Source organism: Cyprinodon tularosa, unplaced genomic scaffold (assembly GCF_016077235.1).
Source record: "Cyprinodon tularosa strain WSP-4 unplaced genomic scaffold, ASM1607723v1 ctg94, whole genome shotgun sequence".
Lineage (NCBI taxonomy): Eukaryota > Metazoa > Chordata > Actinopteri > Cyprinodontiformes > Cyprinodontidae > Cyprinodon > Cyprinodon tularosa.
In genome coordinates, this window is record NW_024039718.1 from 230,726 (window position 1) to 250,364 (window position 19,639).

Genomic DNA, 19,639 nt, shown 5'->3' on the forward strand with positions numbered 1-19,639 from the left:
GCTCGCTTATCCCTGTGGATGTAGTGCTAAGCAGAGGAAGAGAAAGAGGCCAGTGCTGCTCCTATGGTATTGGATTCTCATAAGTGTGTGAAATCAGAGAAGCAAAGTCTTCTGCTTTGTTTCCTGCCCCCCTGCTCAAGTTTCCCTTTTAAAGCGGCCTGTAAAAAATATTCAGTGTGGTCCAATGCCATCAAATTTTGCAGTGTTTGTTTGTGCAGAACAGCACAGGTTGCTAAAATAAAACTGTCAAATAAGGTCAAAAATGTTACATTCTAAACTTTGGGATGCAAGCACCTTGTGCAAGTGAGTTCATTTTTTTCCGAAAATAATAAATCTGTAAATCTCAACTTAAGGCCCCAAGCAAAAGTTTAAGTTACCTTGTAAAAAGAAACATCTTTAAGGTGCCTGGTCACGTACTAGAACACTATAACTGCAAGAACCATATAACTGTATTTATACCAAGTGTTTTCACTGATAGTGTTTGCATGGTCCTTATTGAGCCTGAAAAGAATTTTGCATATGGGGCATTCAGCAGAAAAAAAAAACATTACTGCACGCTTTTGCCATCTGCTGGCAGTGCTAACTCATGTCCATTAACTTCTATAGCAGATATGTCAAAAGTCAGTCCTCATTGGCCCACAGCTCCTTTACCCCACTGTGATGAAACAGGCAAACGTCTAAAAGGGATACTGGCCATTGAGGATCCACCTTAGAAATGCCTGTTCTATAGCTTTTGCTCCAGCTTTGGTGACCATCAGTGTTAATATTGAGCATGTCTTGATTCTCATCCCCCTTAGCCTCACATTTTTTTTTTTTTTTTACTTTTTCACACTTGATCTTGGATATTTTCTCTTTTCAAATCTCTACTGGGAAGTGCTTTGCTCCATTATCTCTGTAATCTAAGTATTTATTAGACAACTAAAAGGTATGCCTCCAGCTCTGGTTTGAAAACCACACAACTTTCTGCGCCATTGACCTGATGGTAGACTCATAGCACTGTTCTCCTTCTCAAGGTAAGAAAAACAGCTTTACGGCAGCCCAACATAAAGGCACTGGCTTTAGTAACCCAACGCCTCACTCTGCCCTCCCCACACATAATTATAGAAGCTTTTTAGAGTTACTTTTGAGGTTTAAGATATGTTACAAGAAACGAAAGAGAAAATTAGAATCAGATCTGGAAATGGCTTGCAGACAAGTGAACTTGAGCAAGGCATTTGCCTTGACCTCAGACCAAAAAAAATAGGATGCAAAAGCGATGCAGACCTGCTATTGGACTTGTAAGTAACGTAATAGATTTTTTTGTGTGCTGAATCACCTTATGAGAACAAATAAACTGTTTACTTGAGAGACATATTTACACCTAACTTGTATAAAACGTTCCAATTTACAGTAAAAAAGCTACATTACAATAGATAATGAACAGTTCTACCCACTTCCACAGACATTTGATCATGATGCATGTCTTACAGCTACAGACAGGGACCGCGCTGTAGCTGTGTGGTGCACTCTATGAGCAGTCATTGTTTAAACCAGTGCTATTTTCAAAAGGTCCTGCAGGGGTCCTGCATTGGATATTTTCTAGTGCTACTTTAAGTTTACTAACAAATAGAGGAAAAAATAAGTAAAACTTAGAAATTGAATATACAGTAGTACGCCAATGAGGTCCCATTATCTAATCAGAAATTGTTTGTATGCAACCTGAGTGAGCTACTGCTGAAGTTTGTAAGGTTATAATTCATAACCAAGCGCCTTAACATTTAATTAAATTCAACTCAGTTTTTCTATATACTGTAGCACCAGTTCACAACAATGTCCTCTCGAGTCTCTCTAGACTTTGTAGGAAATATTCCTCCTGGATCAGCATGTGGAAACAGTACATACTATGCTTGCACTTTTGCAAGTCATTGACTACAATAATCCATAGACATTAATACAGAGACACCCCATTGGCGTGGCTGACGTGCCTATAGGCCAGCCATCTTGGGTCAGACCATAGTTCAGACAGCCGCTATCAGAATGAATAGGAGGCACCTCAGAGTGTCTGAAGTTATAAAATAGGATTTAGTTAAATTGACGCTTATTCTCTCTGGCCACAGCTTGATCTGACCTAAGATAGCCGCTCTGTCGGCACACCTCTCACCCGCTGACATGGTCTATCAATGTCTATGCAGCAGTTCCTCACACTGAGCATGCATGCAGTGACAGTGGAGAGAAAAACAAAATTTAAAAGGAAGAAACCGCCAGCTGAACCTGGCAATTTGTGAACAGCCTTAACAGTGAAACAGTTAAGCAGATGAGCTCTGGGCCAGACTTCATGTCAAAGGGATGAAGGGAGCAAATAAAGTTATTCAAAGTAAAAGCTGAGCCAATAGTTGTGTCATGCAGAAAAACAGGACCAAACACAAAAAGGCCCAGCTCTGTCATCTATAATAAAACATGTTGATGATAGCAGCCCAGCTGATATCTCCAGGATGGTGTAACAGCCAACCAGTAACAGACCAGATGAAGCAACTATGACAAGAGAAAACAGAGAGAACATAGATTTAATGATTGAACTAACAATTACAGAGGAGTGGGAGAATAGAGATAGAATAAAGCACAAAGATGAAAAGTGTTCCCTATGCCCTCCAGTGCTCTAATCTTATAGCAGCATGACTATAGAATATAGCTCAGGATAACCTGAGCCACTCTAACTATAAGATATCTGTGAAGATTCTCAGTTATCCAGGTCATCGTCAAGTTTGTGTTGTGCCATAAGCCATGATGATAATTTTGAACATTCAGAACCAATGTCCATCTTTCATCTTAACAGGATCACTGGAGAAGAGGATGCAGTTTTGCTCATAAAACAGGCCTCTCTTCTCTGCAACCCCCTCTCAGTCAACTGGCTCCAAAGGACCCCTCCCAGAGGAGTGACTTTCTGACTCTGTGTTGAGAACAGTAAAAGACCACAGCACACAATCTCTTTCTGTGAAGCTGCATGGGGGGTTAACATCGGAAAAGGACAAAACCATGGCGCAAGACCCAAAAGGCCCAGATCTTCAGAATGATCAAGAATAAGTCATGATAGTTTACGTTTTCGAAACTGAACTGCTGCAAAACAGACTTTTTACAACACATTTCTCTTGAGTTTCAGAACTTACAGAGCCAGACTGGAGGAGAAAGTCTCCTGAAGATTGCTTGGTGTTAGCCTCATGGGACAAAGAAAACCACAATTTGCTAAGCTGCCGCTGGATGAAACTCAAACCTTCCAAAATGGACATAGATAGAGATTTGCCAGGTCTGGCGCAATTAGGGACAGAACAAACAATATGTCTTTTGATGATTTTGATAATTTCATGTGTCTACTGATGAGTAAAGACAAAGCTAACAGGATGGATTGCATGTTACACTATGCTACAGTAATATGTTTTAAGCTGTTGTTAAAGCTTGGACAAGCTTTCTTTCACAAAGGGTTAAACACTGATATAACATTAGTGTTCATGTGTTTTCTCAGATGCTCATTACATTTCCATTACCAAGTATGACCAAGAGTCATTTAATGGAATCATTTTAACTAAAGGTTATTGGTTCCTGATTAAGCAAATCGTTTAATAAAGCATTATTTGGCAAAATAATGTTTTATTAATCTCATGGATTTTCATTGTGAATTGGTTTGAAAACATTCCAATAGCTCTAAATTAGTGAAAAGCTAATTAAATCAGATCCCAAATTCTCCCAGATAAACTTTGCTTTCAAACACAAGATTCATCTTAAACTCTAATATGGTTTTCAACCATGCTTCCCCTTGCTTTGTGTACATAGTAGTTTAGTTGAGTTTTACTAGTTTTAGTCAAGAGTTTTTAACTGAAATTTGTTTGACTTGTAGCTGAATGATTTTTGTTAATAAACTCATATTTTGAACAAAAGTTGTGGTGAATTTATTGAATGTATGTGCAGAACTATCTGTTTAACCATGACTTGAGCTCAAATCACTCATTCATTTATTGCTCTAACACAAAGCTAGTAGGGCGTGTGTTCATAAACAATATATGACAGTCTGAATAATATCAGATTAAAAAAGATATTTGCCACCCCTATCGGAGAGGGCAATATTCATCTTAAAGTATCAGAACATAACATGGTGTCCCAGCTGGCTGGGCATTTGATATAATAGCTATTCACAAAATTTAAAAAGGTTCAGTTGCCTAGACTGAACCTTTTCAAGCTTCTAATTATAAGCTTTATGAAAAAGTGCCGTTTTAAGCCTCACCTTAGAAGTAAACAGGGTATCTGCCTCACCAACTAAAACTGGTAGTTGGTTCCACAGGAGAGGAGTCTCATAACTAAAAGATCTGACCCCCATTCTACTTTTAGAAATTCTAGGAACCACTAGTAAACCTGCAGACTGACAAGGAACAATCAGATTTCTGATCAAGTAAACAGGTTAGATATTTAGGGATTTGTAAGACAGAGGATTTCTAATTATATTCTGGATTTAACAGGATGCCTATAAAGGGAAGATAAGATAGACATTTCTTTTAAGTTTTGGATCAGCTGAAGCCTTTTAACTACAGTTTGTGGACTTACTGATAATAAGGAATTACAAGAGTCCAGCCCAGAAGTAATAAATGCAGGGACCAGTTTCTCAGCATCAACTCTGCATAAGATATTTCTTATTTTTGAAATATTCCGTAGATTAAAGAAAGAAATTATAGAAACCTCTTATGTATGTGATTTAAATGACGGGTCCTGATCAAAAATAACACCAAGGTTGTTTTTTTTTTATTATTATAATATAAGACCAATCAAAATGAAATGATCCACTAATTAGCATCTTTTACAGATATGCTGGGCCAAAGATAATAACTTTTGCTTTGTCTTTATTCAAAAGCAGAACGTTAAGAGTTACCCAGGTTTTGATGTCTTCAAAACATGCCTGTAATCTATGTAATTGGTTAGTTTCATCAGGATCTATAGATACATATAGCTGAGTATCATCAGCATAACACTGGAACTTAATCCTATGCTGTCTGATAATTCTACGAGTTGGGGGCCTAAATATATAGTAAAGACAATTGGCCTTAGCAATGATCCCTGTGGTACTCTGTAGTTAACCCTGGAGCAAACCAGCCTAGTGCAGTTCCATTAATTCAGAAGGTTCAAGTCTTTCTAAAATAATATTATGATCGGAATCAAATGCAGCACTAAGATCTAACAGACTTACTATAAATACAAGCCCATTATCTGAGGACATGAGAATATCATTAGTGACTTTCACCAGTGCTGTTTAACTCCTATTATGAGAGCTAAAACCTGAATGAGACTCTTTAGAAAAGTACTTACAGTCTGTTCTCAGATTTGTTTAGAATGCCAGGAACTTCTTTCCGGAAAAAAGTAATGATCTCAGAACGTTGGACCCAATATTCAAGTCGAGACAGGCAGTGGGAAAGTTCAAAGCGTTTTTTAAAAAACACTGACAGAAACGCGGGCAGGCTCACTGGATTCTGTGGCAAGGACAGAAACTCAGGTGAGTGACTTTGAATCTAAAACGGGCCACAACTATCAGCGTAAGTCACTGACCTGGTTCTGAGTTCAGTCTGATCCCATAGGAAGGAGTAGAATCCAAACGGGAGGTTTCTCCACAACTTGTGGCGGGAGCCACCCCAAAACATCAGTGCTAATTCCATGACAATATGTAGCTGCAGGAAGTTCAGACGGCCTTGTTTAGACTATTTCTTTATCATTTATACTTTACTGTATTTGAATTTAACCTAGAATATGATTTCAAGAAGTGCTCCAATTGTTTAGCATGGATTTTTTTTCAAACACCAGTCAACCAAATTAAACGAAATGTTGTGTTATTAGTAACATATTTCCTATGTTATACTTAAGGTCGTAGGGAAATAATATTTGAATGTCAAATCATTCTGGCTTAAAAATTATTTAAATGTACTTTTTATCAGACTATATTGTCCCAAAATTGAGATAATTTTTATTTAAAAAAAAATCCCATTCTTAAAATCTGTGGGGGTTTTTTTTTCATCATTTCATGCAGGCCAGTTAGTTATACGTCACCACCTAAATTCAGCCAATCATATATCAACATCATCTGTCAATCAAATTTTTTTGGTCATAGCATCTTGATTCATATGTTGCATCTAATATATGCAATGGTTGATATAAGAATCATTATTTACTTTACCATTATGTCCCAGTGTTCACGGGGACGTCTGCGTCTTCAGCAGGCGTAGAGTTAACAGAACTGGCAGCGTTGCGAGGCAAGGACTCAAACATGTACGGATGTAAGTCTACATCAAACCAAGCTTCTGCCGCCCTGGTTTCCTCTTCCACAACATTTTCGTCCCCACTTTCATCCTCTAAATAAAAAATGTATGATGGAGGAGACTCGTCAAAGACCTCCGACACAATACTCTCCTCCTCTTGCATGTTTCTGCTGTCCATAGCGTTCCTTGACAGTGTCTTTTCGAAGACACCAATTTAGTGCTACTTGGTCCCAATGGAATTTGCCATTGGGCCATTGAGAATTTGGTAATGCAACAGCTGGAACAGCCGTTTCCTTACGGATTTAACCATTTTGTTCAGATTGTACTTCCCAGTGTTTCTTGTTCATTTTAGTTTGTATGTCAGGTGTTTCTTTTGTAGTTAGAATTTTAATATAGAATTTGCAAAAAACCAGAATCATGAAGCACGAAGAACTAGGAATAAGTAAGGAAGAGTGCATGAAAGTAAGACAGGACAGAAGAAAGAAAGGAAAAACAAACAAAAGAAAATAGAATAAGATGGAAGAGATTATGGACATAATTGAGAAAGTACAAGTAGAGAAAATGGGACACGAAGAAGATAGTTGGAAGGAAATATGGACGCTAGCAAATATAGAAGGAAAAAAGAAAGGAATTGCAGAGGAAGTGGTTAACGGATAGTTTGTCAGTGTTTGATTAGCATTTATAAACATCATCTAAACTATTTATGAAATATTTCTCATATTTATGAAATATTTCCCTGCGATGTTGGTTTAGCCCTAACCCTAACATCAGTGGGCTTCATGCTGATTTATATTGTCCTGCCATTTCAGTTTACATTAACCCTAATATCAGTTGTGTTCTTGCCTAACCCTAATCTGACTTTGATTTATATCATCCTGCCATGTCAGTTTAGCCCTAACTCTAACATCAGTGGACTTGCTGTAAGATGTGAGCCTTAGCGTTTAATGTTAACTTGCCCTGTCAAGTTGGACTTATCCATACCCTAACATCATTGGGCTTAATACCTTAATAAATGATCTATTTACCTTTTATAAATGGTTTATATGCAGTTTATAAACAAATCAAACATTAATAAACTATCTGTTAATCAGTCTCTTTACCATTTATGAATGATGGTGCTTACTGTAACATGTAACCGAATGTATCAGATTTAGAAAAGACTGGATATGTTTAAAGGCAATTTTTATTGATCAATGTGTTTAAATATGGGTTGTCTAAAAGCATAAATAACACAAACATATGCTTAATTTTTTCCATGACCTGAAATTCTGCAGTACAAACAGTTCACCTGAACTGCAACAGGCTCAGAGGTAGAAGTTTTTTGAAAAGATGAAAGAAGCTGCTGGTGTACACAGAAACAACAAGGTCACCCCCCCACCCCCTCCCCAGCGCTGTGGTGGAAAGTCACCAGTGGGCCACTCAACAGGGCCATTTTCATCTCACTCTTAAAGCAGCTGCTGTGTCCTTGTGGGATCGATCTGCTATGCCACTGTCGGGTCGGTTGTGCTGTACTCCTGTCAGCAATGAATCCAGGCGTTCCTAACTGGAGTACGTCACATGGCACCTGGCCTCCCTTCAGGGTCCGCCTCCGACTAACTCCAGAGAACATGTGGTCTGACTTGTGGCCAACGCTGCAACAGCAGCAGAACATAAAGGATCGTGGTGATTTCCTTGGCTAGTGAGTTTGTGGACAGCATTGTAGAGCTTTGCTTAAACTGACAGAAGGTCTTTGTTACTGAAATAGCTTTAATTACATTATTATGTTTTTTTATAAGTTTTGTGGTGTATTTCCAGACTATGCTATGGCAGACTATGTACCACTAAAAACATACCTTAGTCTAAATTTAAGAAATATTCACTCATATTCACACTTTGCCCATAACTAAACATTCTAATAGGTGTAAAGGCTCAAAGAAGATGAAGTCCTTTTATAAACCAGATTAAACCTTCTGCTTAACTGCAAAATGTCTTGCTTTCTCTCCTTCTGTGACAGCCTGATTGCACAGCAGAAATGTATCCCAAGGTTGTAAAAACATACAGCTTATGCTTAAAGAGCCTCTTCAGGTTTTTTTTTTATTTTTTACTTTTTTTGTTTTTGTTTAGTAATAGTTCAAATTGAGCTAAAAATCTGTCACAAAAAGCCTTTGTTTTTACAACACAGACGTTATAATAATGAGTCATAAAGCGGTTTTGTGATTGTTATGCTTCTCCCTCAGATAGGAAGTGGGGAGGGTTAGATGAAAGGCTAACACTGATGGTGAAGGTGTCTGAAGCAGTAACCTCACAGCACCCCAGTCAACTCCACTGGGATTTAGACATTTCTGTTCCTTTCCTTTAGGTTCTACTGATGCTTAGTTGCCCTAACAATGCTCAACCACAAACCCTCCCTAATTTATCCAGCAGAATAAAGAGTTTTTTATGCTAGATGCAACTATTGGTGTACAAATCTTGTATTTAATCCCCTCCACATTTCACCTTGTTCTGCTTCTTTGCCTTTCTCTACTCTTTCCCCTCTCCCTAACCCACAGATAATCCCCACATAGGTACCTCGAGACCTGTTGCATAATGGACAGTAATTTCTTTTTTTTTTTTTTTTTTGCCCTCATTCAAACATCTTTTTGTGTTAATCATGGGAGATTGAAAGGATTAAGCTGGAGATTACATATGGCAGGATTACACTGACGATAGCAGGAGACCTGTGGGACAATTTGAGGGGGGAAAGAGATGTTGCGTGAGAGGTGGATAAGGGAGGGAAACATTTGACTTTCTGGGGAGTATGGAGATGGAGAAATGATGAGAAAGATGATGAAGAGGACGGGTGAGTCAAAGCCAAGACACAGTTAAGCTGTGAAGTAATAAAAGGTGGGACTACATCCACCGAAGAGAAGAAAAAGAATGAGAAGAAATAGAAGAACTCTCTACTTTGTAAAAGTTTGAACTAAAGAGTACAACCTTAAACCATTTAATTAATGTTTTTATCGTATCCAATCGAAAATCTTTTGTAGTCTTCCAGGGCTCCATGCATTGTCCAATCAACTCTGCCCAGCTTTGAAGTGTTTACTGGAGAAGAAGGATCATCTTCACAGACTGATGTTGCCACCACCACCATATATTCAGGAAAATTCTGATTTGTAAAGTGAATGAGTATTGGTTTTACTCTTAATATAATTTTCCACATGAGGGGTGGATCTCTTAAGTCCCTCCAGAGTCAACATGAGCCTCCTGCTCTATTTCAGGTGGACAGCCGTGCTTTAGCTCGTTAGCAGTTAAACTCACTCTTTAAATATGCACAGGCTTTATGTTTGCTGTTTGTCTTTGCAGGTCTTGTTCAGCTGTAACACTTGGCCCCCAGTCAGCCTGACTGGTAGCATTTGACCAGTCCTTCCAGGATCTGAAAGCTGACTGAAAACTGCTACAGACCTCTTTCCCACACAGAGCTAGAAGCAGGGTTACCAACCCCGATTCTTGCCAGAAAGCTGAGGTAACTGAAGACACACTTCATAATAATTTCATTAATTTTGTAAAACAAAAACCAAAAATATCTACTTGGATCAAACATCTGATCCTTTGCAAATGTTTAGAGCCAGTGGAAAGAAGAATTATAAAATACAGTATTGACAAAAAAAGACATGAAACATTCAAAATTATACAAAGCTGTTTTTATTTTGAACATTACATTAGATCTTGCAAAATCAGGTCTTTCCCCCCCAAGAATGAGGTGGGTCATTCTGGCCATAACAAATGCAAAATGTGAACCTCTACAGTAAAACACTGAAAAACCGCCAACCCTCCGCCCTACTAGAAGTGGGCCACTACTACAGCTCAATTGACTAGCGATGGGTAGCTTTCACACTCATACAGACAGACTCGACCAATTTGAAGAAACATTTGTTGTTTGGTTAAAAACTCTTAAATGTTTTAATTCTGCAACAGCATTTTATGTATTGGATGTTTGCTACATACATTATGCCGTGTGGTCTAGCTGAAATTGAGCTGTACATTTTTATTCATATGTATTTTGTTTTTTTATTAATTTTTTTTGTTTAGAGGGCTGTAGGTTGCACTGCTGCCTTGCATCAAGAAGGGTCCAGGTTCGATTCTGCGTGGAGTTTGTATGTTCTCTCTGAGCATGCGCGGGTTCTCTCCGGCTTCCTCCCACTGTCCGAACCTGTTAGGTTCATTGGCTTCTCCAAATGTATGTGTGCATAACTGTTTGTCATGTTTGTCTCTGTGTTGCCCTGCGATGGACTGGTAACCTGCCTCTCGTCCGTAGACAGCTGGAGATAGGCACCAGCACCCCTTGCGACCCTGCTTCAGATAAGCCTAATGGAAAATGGATGGATGGATATTAATTTGTTTTCTATGCAGTTATTCTAATATTGCTTTTTTTAAAATTTAGGCCTTTTTTCCACTGTTGCAACCAAAAAAGAACGAATAAAACAAGCTAATTATGTGAACATTCTTAAAGTCCTCTACTCACTAGTTGTTTTTTTTATCACAAAAGAGCTGTATCATAAAAACACATTTAATTCCATTAGAAATGCATAGAAGTACACATGTGGACTGAGCTCTAAAGGACTGTAACATTTTTTTTGCAGAGAACAGTTCTACAAGCAGGAAGTCTTATTTCCCTTACATTGTGTCTTTATTGTTTGCAATAAAGTGTATTTCGAAATGTTGACAGGAGTTATGCCTTAAAAGACTCTCTGTTATCACTTCCAGCAATAAAAAAACGTTAGTGTATAAAGTTGATGTAGTGAGCATACTGGAATAAATCAATAGACAAAACTGCTTTGAGTTTAACTCCAACTAACTAAGCAACCTTACCTAATGCCCTCACTGAAATCATTCATATGCAATAATACTTTGGTCTGGTTTGCCATTTTTTTTCAAACACTATTAAGAGAAACACACTTTTCCTTACTATAAGCTTTTCCTGTTGAAGTTAGTTAAGACTACCAGAATTATTTCTATTTGCTAAATTATAGAATTAATGTACGTTTTTGAAGAGTTTATGAATTGCATTACTTTCTCCAAAATAAAAGTTTGTTTTCATTGAGATTACTGCATCTTTAAACAATGTAAAAAAAATTATGAATCTCATTAGTGAGCAAAGTATAATGAGTTCTGCATACAATATAGTGTATTTACTTAGCCTAGGATATGACGAATTTAAAATAAACTATTAAATTATTATTGTTATGGGTTATTTAGTAAATGGTAGAAACGCTGATCTAATTTATTAGCTTGGGAATAGTAATTAAATAATTTTTTCTTCATGTCATCTCAAGGAACTCCACAAACAAAGCTGATTTCAATAAAAATTTTGTTGAATTTTACTTAAGTCAATCTAAGGTCACATTCAGATATCTCTAGTCAAAGTCTTGTCTTAGGTTGTGTTGCTGTTTGTAGCAGTCCCTCTCTATAGGTAAGCATGTTCAAACAGTGGAGAAAACCACTGCTTATAAAAAACTTCAGCAAATGTAATACTTTTTATCAAACATTTTATACCTTTTCCATATTAGAATGCTATTTTGTTATTTGTGTTGCTACTATACCACTGCGATGTACTTTTCTTTCTCCTCTCATGTGCTGTACAGCACTTTCACTTGTGATGCAACTGAAATGTTCTGCATAAATAAGCTTGCTTTGCCTTACAACAGGACTAGCAGTTGTCCAGTTATAATTTTCTGTTAATGGTGAAAAGATATCATTTCAAGGCAGCCAGAGTGACTGCATCTAGATTCTAGATGTTGAATAAGCAAAAACTGAAGGTCTACAAGGATTTTAGTCTAATTGTAAATTCAACTTTATAATGATTCAAAGTTAATTTTTCCTATTCTTAGCTATTTACTTGATTTGTATTAGGAAAATATTCCATATTTTAGATCTCACTTTCAAGCTAAACAAAATGTGTGATTTTATTCTTAATATTTAGAATTTTTAAGGACAAAAGTTTAAATGACTAAGAAAACCGTAATTGTATAATTGTAATAATTTACCGTCTGATTCTAATCAGCTACTAAGCCTGCTTTCCCTCGAAAGTAATGCAGGATAAAAAATGTAAATCATTTGTGCACAAATTTGCAAACTGTCAGTCACCAGCACCCTTCTGTGGAGGTTGCCAATGACTGTTGGACAGCACTCACATCAGTCTTCCTTTATAAAGGAGCTGGCAGCATCATAACATTTATGCATTTCCAATACTTTTTTTCTTTCATTTTTCCAGATAAACTGATTTTTCACTTTTCATTAGCTGTAAGCTATAGTTGACATTTTACCTTTTTAAACCACTTGAAATACATCAGCGTGGAATTGCTACGCACAATTTACAAATGATTTTGTATTACTTTTGAATATTTCTTGATTAACAACATTAAAACCTTAAAATTCATAAAACAAAGACAATGTTTAAATGAAGGTAAAGCATTTTACAAAGACTGACCAGAATAGTTCCTTTTAAAAAGCTTCTACAAAGAAATAAAAATATATCTTAGGAATATATATATATATATATATATATAATTATTTGTGATTAGCAGAAATTAGATGCATTTGAACTAAAAAAAATTAAAATAAGTAAAAAATCCAGATTAGATGCTGGATAAAAGTCAAATGCATTTACATCCCTGTGGTTTTGCTGCTGCATCTTTTTTTTTTTTTAACACAAAAATAAAATAAACTGAAATCAGGCAACTGTTAAAGCAACAGCTTACCGTTTTGACTTTGCTGATGTCTGCAATTTGGGGAAAAATCTATGTCAGCATTTAATCTCAGTCAGTTCAGAGCAGATTATTTACAAAAGATAAAAACAAAATATGCAATATGCATAAATTAAAACATCCACACAATCAGTTCAAATTAAAGAATGTTTTATTAAAGAAGTCTGACCCAAGCTCCACTATGTACATTTTGGTAACACAACCTGTAAACCACTAAAAGAACATGGATACAGTCTGAGTGCAAACACACATTTATAGATGTGCCACATTTGAAAGTGTTTAACATTTACATGAATACAGGAAACTTTGTGCTTAGTTATGATTTAGCTACAACAGAAAACATAAATTACACAATCTGATGTAAAAGGGAAAAAAGGGTTTAAATTTAAATGAATGACAGCTGAAGCAATATTGTTTCATACATTAAGAAAGCAGAGTGTTTAACCACAGACAGAAAGCCAGACTTCTACTGCCAAAGATCCTCGGTGCGCCCAAACTTGAAGACCAAACCTCTGAATTAGAGACAGTTAAGATATCATGAGTAACAAGTTATTTTTGCTAAATATGATCAAAGATGCAAACATTTATGAACTTACCCGAAGAAAATGAACGCATTTTGGAAAAATATGGCAATACCAGGATACACAGTGTCCTTCTCTGTAAAACACAAGTTATATTATCATGATTGCGCAATACAATTACTGCCTAATAGGCTTTTACATATTAAAGTGTCTGCTACGTACTTCCTGTAATTCAGTAAAAAAATAAAAAAATAAAAATAAAAAATAAAACACACACTTACTAGGCACTACGAACCCTCCGAAGAGAATCCACATGGAAGCAATGAGGGAGCCGAAAGCCAGCATGAAGCCAATGAAGAGCCAAACTCGAGCCCCTGCAAAAACAGATAAGGAAGGGCAGGTTACTATGAGAGTAACCTTGCGCAATACTTCATGGTTTGTTTGACATTAGAGTTGCAGTGAGAAGTTTGGACAGGAATGGGAAAAACAAAGCAGCCATGTCTAGGGCAACACATTGACGCCCCGTGTGCGTGGCTGTAGCTCTGTGGTGCAGTGTGACAAAATATAATTTTAACCCCTTTCTTAAAACAAATGTATATGGTCAAATAAAACTATTTTAAAGAGGACCTTCCATTTTGGAATTAATTACGTTTTCTTCTTATACCTAACTTTTGATTTCTCATCAGAGTGATCAAGATGCAGCAAAGCAAAGCCCGACAGTCCCTCGTTGTTTTTGCAAGGCTTGAAGAGAATCACCATTTTATGCTTTTACTATCTTCCTGAACTCCTATCATGGGTAAAGTATAGGATAAAGTATTTTTCATGTTTCATCGATCATTTATGCACAAGTCTGTTCTGCCTGCTACTGTATATATTCGCTGTGCGACTCCAAATTGTGTCAGAGGTGTTCATAATCATTTACTCTTAATAAGCGGTAAATGCCTCAACCAAAATCAATTGTTAAACCCCTTAGGTGGATGTTCTATTTAGTAAAGTGCCTTGAGACAACATAAGATGCAAATCATAATTACAAAAAATCTATTAATTTGTGGAAAAAATAAAAATCACAATAAGTCCTGATAATTACTTCACTGCTCTTGGGTGAATAATTAGAGTATCAGCAGTAAAAGTTTTAAAAATATGTAGAAATTCAGGTAAACCTTGAGTTTAAAAAAGGAGATCAGATATAAGCCAAAAATTTAATCTGGTACATTTTTAGTCAAAAATAGATTTTGAAATAGATTGAAAACAGCCTCTATTAAACATCTACATTTAAACTTTTAAAATCCTGGCCTAAGTTTTTATTGAAACACGAGAAATCAACACTAGTAAACTGTTACGTCTTAAGGAAAGATTGGACAATTATCTGATCAAAATTCTACCAGAGTACTTATTCTTTTATTTCCTTTCAGGGGTCAATAAAGTATTTCTGAATTGAAAATGCTTTTGTTAAGGATTAGCAGCACCAGTAAAAATGTACTGGTGCTGCTAAGATATTCTAAAATAGACACAATGATCAATGCCAACGACATGCTAACGGCTGTTTCCCCCTCACACATTTCTACTAAAAGTAAGTGACGAGAGAGTATGGAATGGATATTACTTGAATAGGAAAGAAAATGAGAAAACTAAGCTTTTGGAGAGAATTATCCATGTACACACCTGTTTGTCCAAGGCATCCTTCACTGTAGCTGTCTCCCCTCACTTGGCCATTAGACACAGCATTTATCCTACACAAGTCGAACGGGAAAAGAAAGTTGAGACCTTTATATCTCCTGACAACATGAACCTTTCAAACCAGACATAGCTGAAATTAAAGAATGTCATATTTGGGGAACAGCATTAGTTAGAAAGTTGTCCACATCCCTAATGAAAATAAGAACAGGGTGATACCAATAACTTTAATATTTTGCATCTAAAGGCTGAAACACACCGCCTGGTCTAGGTGCCACAAGACCAGAACCAAAGGGACGAGGAAGAAAATGAAGATTAAGTTTGAAAATTAAATCATGTCAGATTTAGTTAAAAGCTATGAGACGAAAGCTGTGATTCAACATATACAATTAATGATGCGATTCCTCAAAAATGCAATATGTAGCAGGCCATGCCTTTCCCATGGCAAATGATGCCACAGGAAATTATGCAAATAATTGATTATTGAAATAATCATCAACTAATTGCTGCTGGGGCCGTTGGACAGGATCGACGGCGCGATCAAACACAACCCTGTGACGGTTGCCTTACCGGGCAGGCGGGGGGAAGCACAGGGCCGCCGGTGTCCAGGCTATCGTCACCGGGTCAGGTTCGCGGTGTCCCCAGCCCCAGAGCTAACGGCTCGGTTCTGCTGCACTGTAGTCGACCGAAATCTCGGACGCTTTGAAATCGCAAAAACATGCATGCCGCTTCATTTTTGATGCTGTACAAGTTTAGTTCTGACTCGCGGCTGAAGAATCTTTGCTACTCCAGTTGGGCAGAGCTACCCCATCCTTTCTTTGCCTGCAACAATGGCAGCTATATATGCTGTTATCAGTGGGTAAAAAGTAGATTGAATCTATTTTGAAGTAAGAAAGTCCACCTGGAAAACATGGATCTGTGCAGTAAGTTCATCCAGATTACCATCCTGCCTTCAAATATCATTTCTGTCGGAGCCGCTAAGACCCCCACATACCGACGGTGGGCTGTCACTAAGAATCCCATTCAACAGCAGCCTATGGCCTGGTCGCCTCTGCGTGGTTTGCTGCTGCGGCAGGAAGGCCTTTTATATGTACGTAACATGGATAAGGATAATAAAAGTGAACATGTTTTGCTGGCAGATTTCGACATTTTAAGTTAAACTGTTTCAGAGGAGTGATCAATGTGTTTCTGCATCAGCAGTGCTGTCTGTCTCCCTGCTAGCTTGGAGATCAGCGATGCGCTGCTTCAGCTGCTCTGCAGACAGTAGGGCTGGGTGATACAGAAAAAAAGCTTATCGATAAAAAAAAATGCATATTGATCGATATCGATAATTATTGAAAAGATTTGAAACCATATTTTATGTGCAGCTCTGCCTGGACTTTTTATAATATTGCTAAATGATTGAATTTTAATAAAAAAACACTTCGACTTCGAATTAAATCTTTATTTAACCAACTTTTTTAACCATAACAGAAATGTTTTAAAGAAAAATAACTTAAGAGACCTGAGTTATGTTATTAAATACTGACAAAGAATAAACTTAAGTGACCAGAAAAGTGACCAAAATAAATATAACAAATAAATAAATGCCCCCCCACCGACGCCCCCGTTTCCTGCTTTAACCTGAGTTATTACTTTGAAGTTTCTGGCCCCTCAGCATTTTTATCTCAATTGTTAGAACTACGTGGGAAACTGCCCAGAACTGAAAATATATATATATTTTCCGAAGATTCCTCGGAGGAGAGCCGCGTCGGGGCCTACACAGCTCTTACTCCTGCGGCTGTGAGCGGCTGAGATGATAAAAAAAAAGTTGGTGTCGTTATCAGACTGGTTTTCACTGGTTCCCGACACATTTTCTAGATGACTGTGGTTTGTTTTTGGTCCGACTTGCCATGACCGAAATACTGCCAGACTGCCGAACTACAAAAACCTTTCTTTGAAACAATTTCCTCCGCCTCTCCTTGCTGCACAGCTTCATGTGCTCTGTGTTGAGGTTTGAGAGGGCGGCGCTTGGTGACATCGTGCCTGGGTCCGCGATTGTGATTGGTTGGGAGGAAGCAGTGACTAGCATAAACCTACATGCTAGGCTACAATGAGAAGGAAGGAAAACTGCGTTTCTTTTTTATCGACCCTCTTTTTTTCTATTGCGCCACACGTCTATCGATCGATATATATCGTTATTGAATTATCGCCCAGCCTTAGCAGACAGCATGCGCATTTATGTGATTCGAAGGCGTGGTTTAAGGGGTTCGAACAGAGAGACATGGTTATAGATGCTCAAAAATTTTGCTTGCTGGAACCGTTTTTTCCAAGATCTCCAACTGCACCTTTAATCAAAAAAAATAATCGCCAGATTTATCGATTTGCAAAATAATCGTTAGTTGCAGCCCTAAATCTGACTGCAATATCTGATCCAATTGTCTCTGGGAAATGCTTTCAGATGGTATGTGTTGTAAATTGGTGATATATAAATTATGTCAAATCAGATCTAGTATATGTGGCTTTAACACTGGGGGATCATAGCAACAAGAAAGTGGGAAATCTCCACCCCGGTGACCAAAACTGCAAAGTAACATGATCAAAGCTACCTCTGATCCATTAGTATCACACAAAGAAACTTCAAGCTCCAGAAAAAAACACCAGATAAATGAACTTTGAAAAATTAGCTTCCCCCTGTAGCGAGTTTGAAAGGCTGCACTTACATGAGAAAGGCGATTGTGGCTATAACTCCACATGTGTGATAGGCATGATGAAACTCTCCCTCAGAGGGATATTTTACTGCAGCATCGATGATGATCCACCATCCTGTGAAAAACTACATAAAAAATAAACATAGTTACCCTCAGTCGTTTGAAGATTGTTTACAAACATGTGAGGCTAAAAAGATGGATCTTTATTACAAACAGTTAAATCCGTGTTTAGTGCATTCAAACTAGCCTGAGGTTACAGTATATGTAGGATTTTAACAAATAGGACCATCTCAAATACCAGAACTCCAGCAGCTATGGATGCGATGCTATTTCTTCTCTCTCCCCAGTCCACATTGCAATCGCAGTCTCCGCAGCGGATCCCGTCCAGAAATCCTGACATAATTCTGGTAAAGGAACACAAAAGGCTCATTGAAGCGCTACATTTCCCAAATGGATAAATCAAAATGTTTAAAAGACAGAAATAGATGAAGCACCGGCAGTTACAGTTTACATTAGATAATTTTCTGCGCAGTCGCTGTACAGTACGTCTGATGCTATCCCTTTCTGTTTGCCAACAGCAATAGTACTGTGTCTTAAGATATTAAAACGTAGTTTAGCGGGTCTGTAACACCTAGTAAAGAACCAAACCGTATAAAATTAGATTTCAAACAACAGGAAATACATGTTTGTTAAAGGCAAACACGTAGGTCCCGACTGACTCCTTTGTTCGTGGCTTTGACGCTAGCAAACATTTACTTGAAGGTTTCTTGTTACAATGCTGCGAAAAATACTATGTCATGATTCGCACTGGTGAGGGTAAGGATTGGTGAAAACGTTTACAAACTCTGTACGATTGATTTATGAAGAGAGTTTCAAAGGAAATTTACCTTTTTAATGTTCGGTTGTTTGATGTCAAGCCTTTGGTTTAATCCGACTTGACTTCCGACAAGAAGCTCTCTTGCGCATGCGCAGTTCATCCACACCCTCTTCATTTGATAGGCCTTTGTTCATTATGTTGCCTTCAGGTTCTGTGCAGAAAAACGGATTTTTTGTCGATCCCCCTATAAGTGAAACAAAAGTTTTGACCCCAAGGAAAGCCGTTCCAATCTTTCGAGTAGATAAAGTGATTTCTTTTCTTTATTTTTTTTTATATTATAGCCGACAAAAGCATTTCTGTTTAATCATAATATGCATTAAACCTGTCAGATTTTAAATACAGAAACTGAGTTATAAAAAAAATATATTTTTTTATTGTTTGAGATTAACTTTAAAACCTAAAAATTATATTTCATCTTCATTAAAATAAGAACATGAAAGCGTATGTGTTTCCTTTTACTGTGTCACTGTTTGGCTGTATGTTGAATTTGAATAAAAAAATCCATGGCTGCAACCTAAAGTAATTCTGCAGTTGTAAATTTCTACCAATATTCACTGATTAAAGACTTTTATTAGTGTTTTTCCCTGAAATCTCACTACTTGGATAAACAACACTAAAAAATGAAAAAAACAAAAACAATAAAAGCATATAAGTAACTTTGTTGACTTCTGAGAAGCTGCTTAAAATTAAATGTTAAGCGAGGAAGTGTTTGCAATACACAATAAAGTGAGTAAATAACTGCAATTTGAATTATCTGTGCATAAAAGAACATGTAAAACTAAATGAGAATGTTGATAGCAAATTACAGTTGTTTTTCTCTCTTTGTGCTTTTAATAATGAATGTTACATAAGAGATTCACTGAAACAGCAGTTAAAAGATTATAATTTT

The 19,639-nt window shown here is 37.2% G+C and overlaps 1 protein-coding gene across 1 annotated transcript; it reads right to left on the reverse strand.

Moving 5' to 3' along the window:
- Positions 1-13,121: 13,121 nt before the first annotated feature.
- tmem50a (transmembrane protein 50A) lies at positions 13,122-18,875 on the reverse strand. Its single transcript, XM_038274914.1, has 7 exons — positions 18,761-18,875; positions 18,172-18,277; positions 17,886-17,998; positions 15,172-15,239; positions 13,791-13,883; positions 13,585-13,645; positions 13,122-13,500 (listed from the first exon to the last, which is right to left on the reverse strand). Exons 2-7 carry the CDS (start codon positions 18,271-18,273, stop codon positions 13,455-13,457), a joined length of 483 nt encoding a protein of 160 aa, XP_038130842.1. The 5' UTR covers positions 18,274-18,277; positions 18,761-18,875; the 3' UTR covers positions 13,122-13,454.
- Positions 18,876-19,639: the final 764 nt, after the last annotated feature.

What these genes read in the sequence shown, in the direction of transcription:
- tmem50a (XM_038274914.1), bottom strand. Translation starts at nt 18,273, where the DNA reads ATGTCAGGATTTCTGGACGGGATCCGCTGCGGAGACTGCGATTGCAAT. An exon ending in CCATAGCTGCTGGAGTTCTG is followed by an intron (nt 17,999 to 18,171) that starts GTATTTGAGATG and finishes TTTTTTATGTAG; the next exon opens with TTTTTCACAGGATGGTGGAT. An exon ending in AGGATGCCTTGGACAAACAG is followed by an intron (nt 13,884 to 15,171) that starts GTGTGTACATGG and finishes CTGTTTTTGCAG; the next exon opens with GGGCTCGAGTTTGGCTCTTC.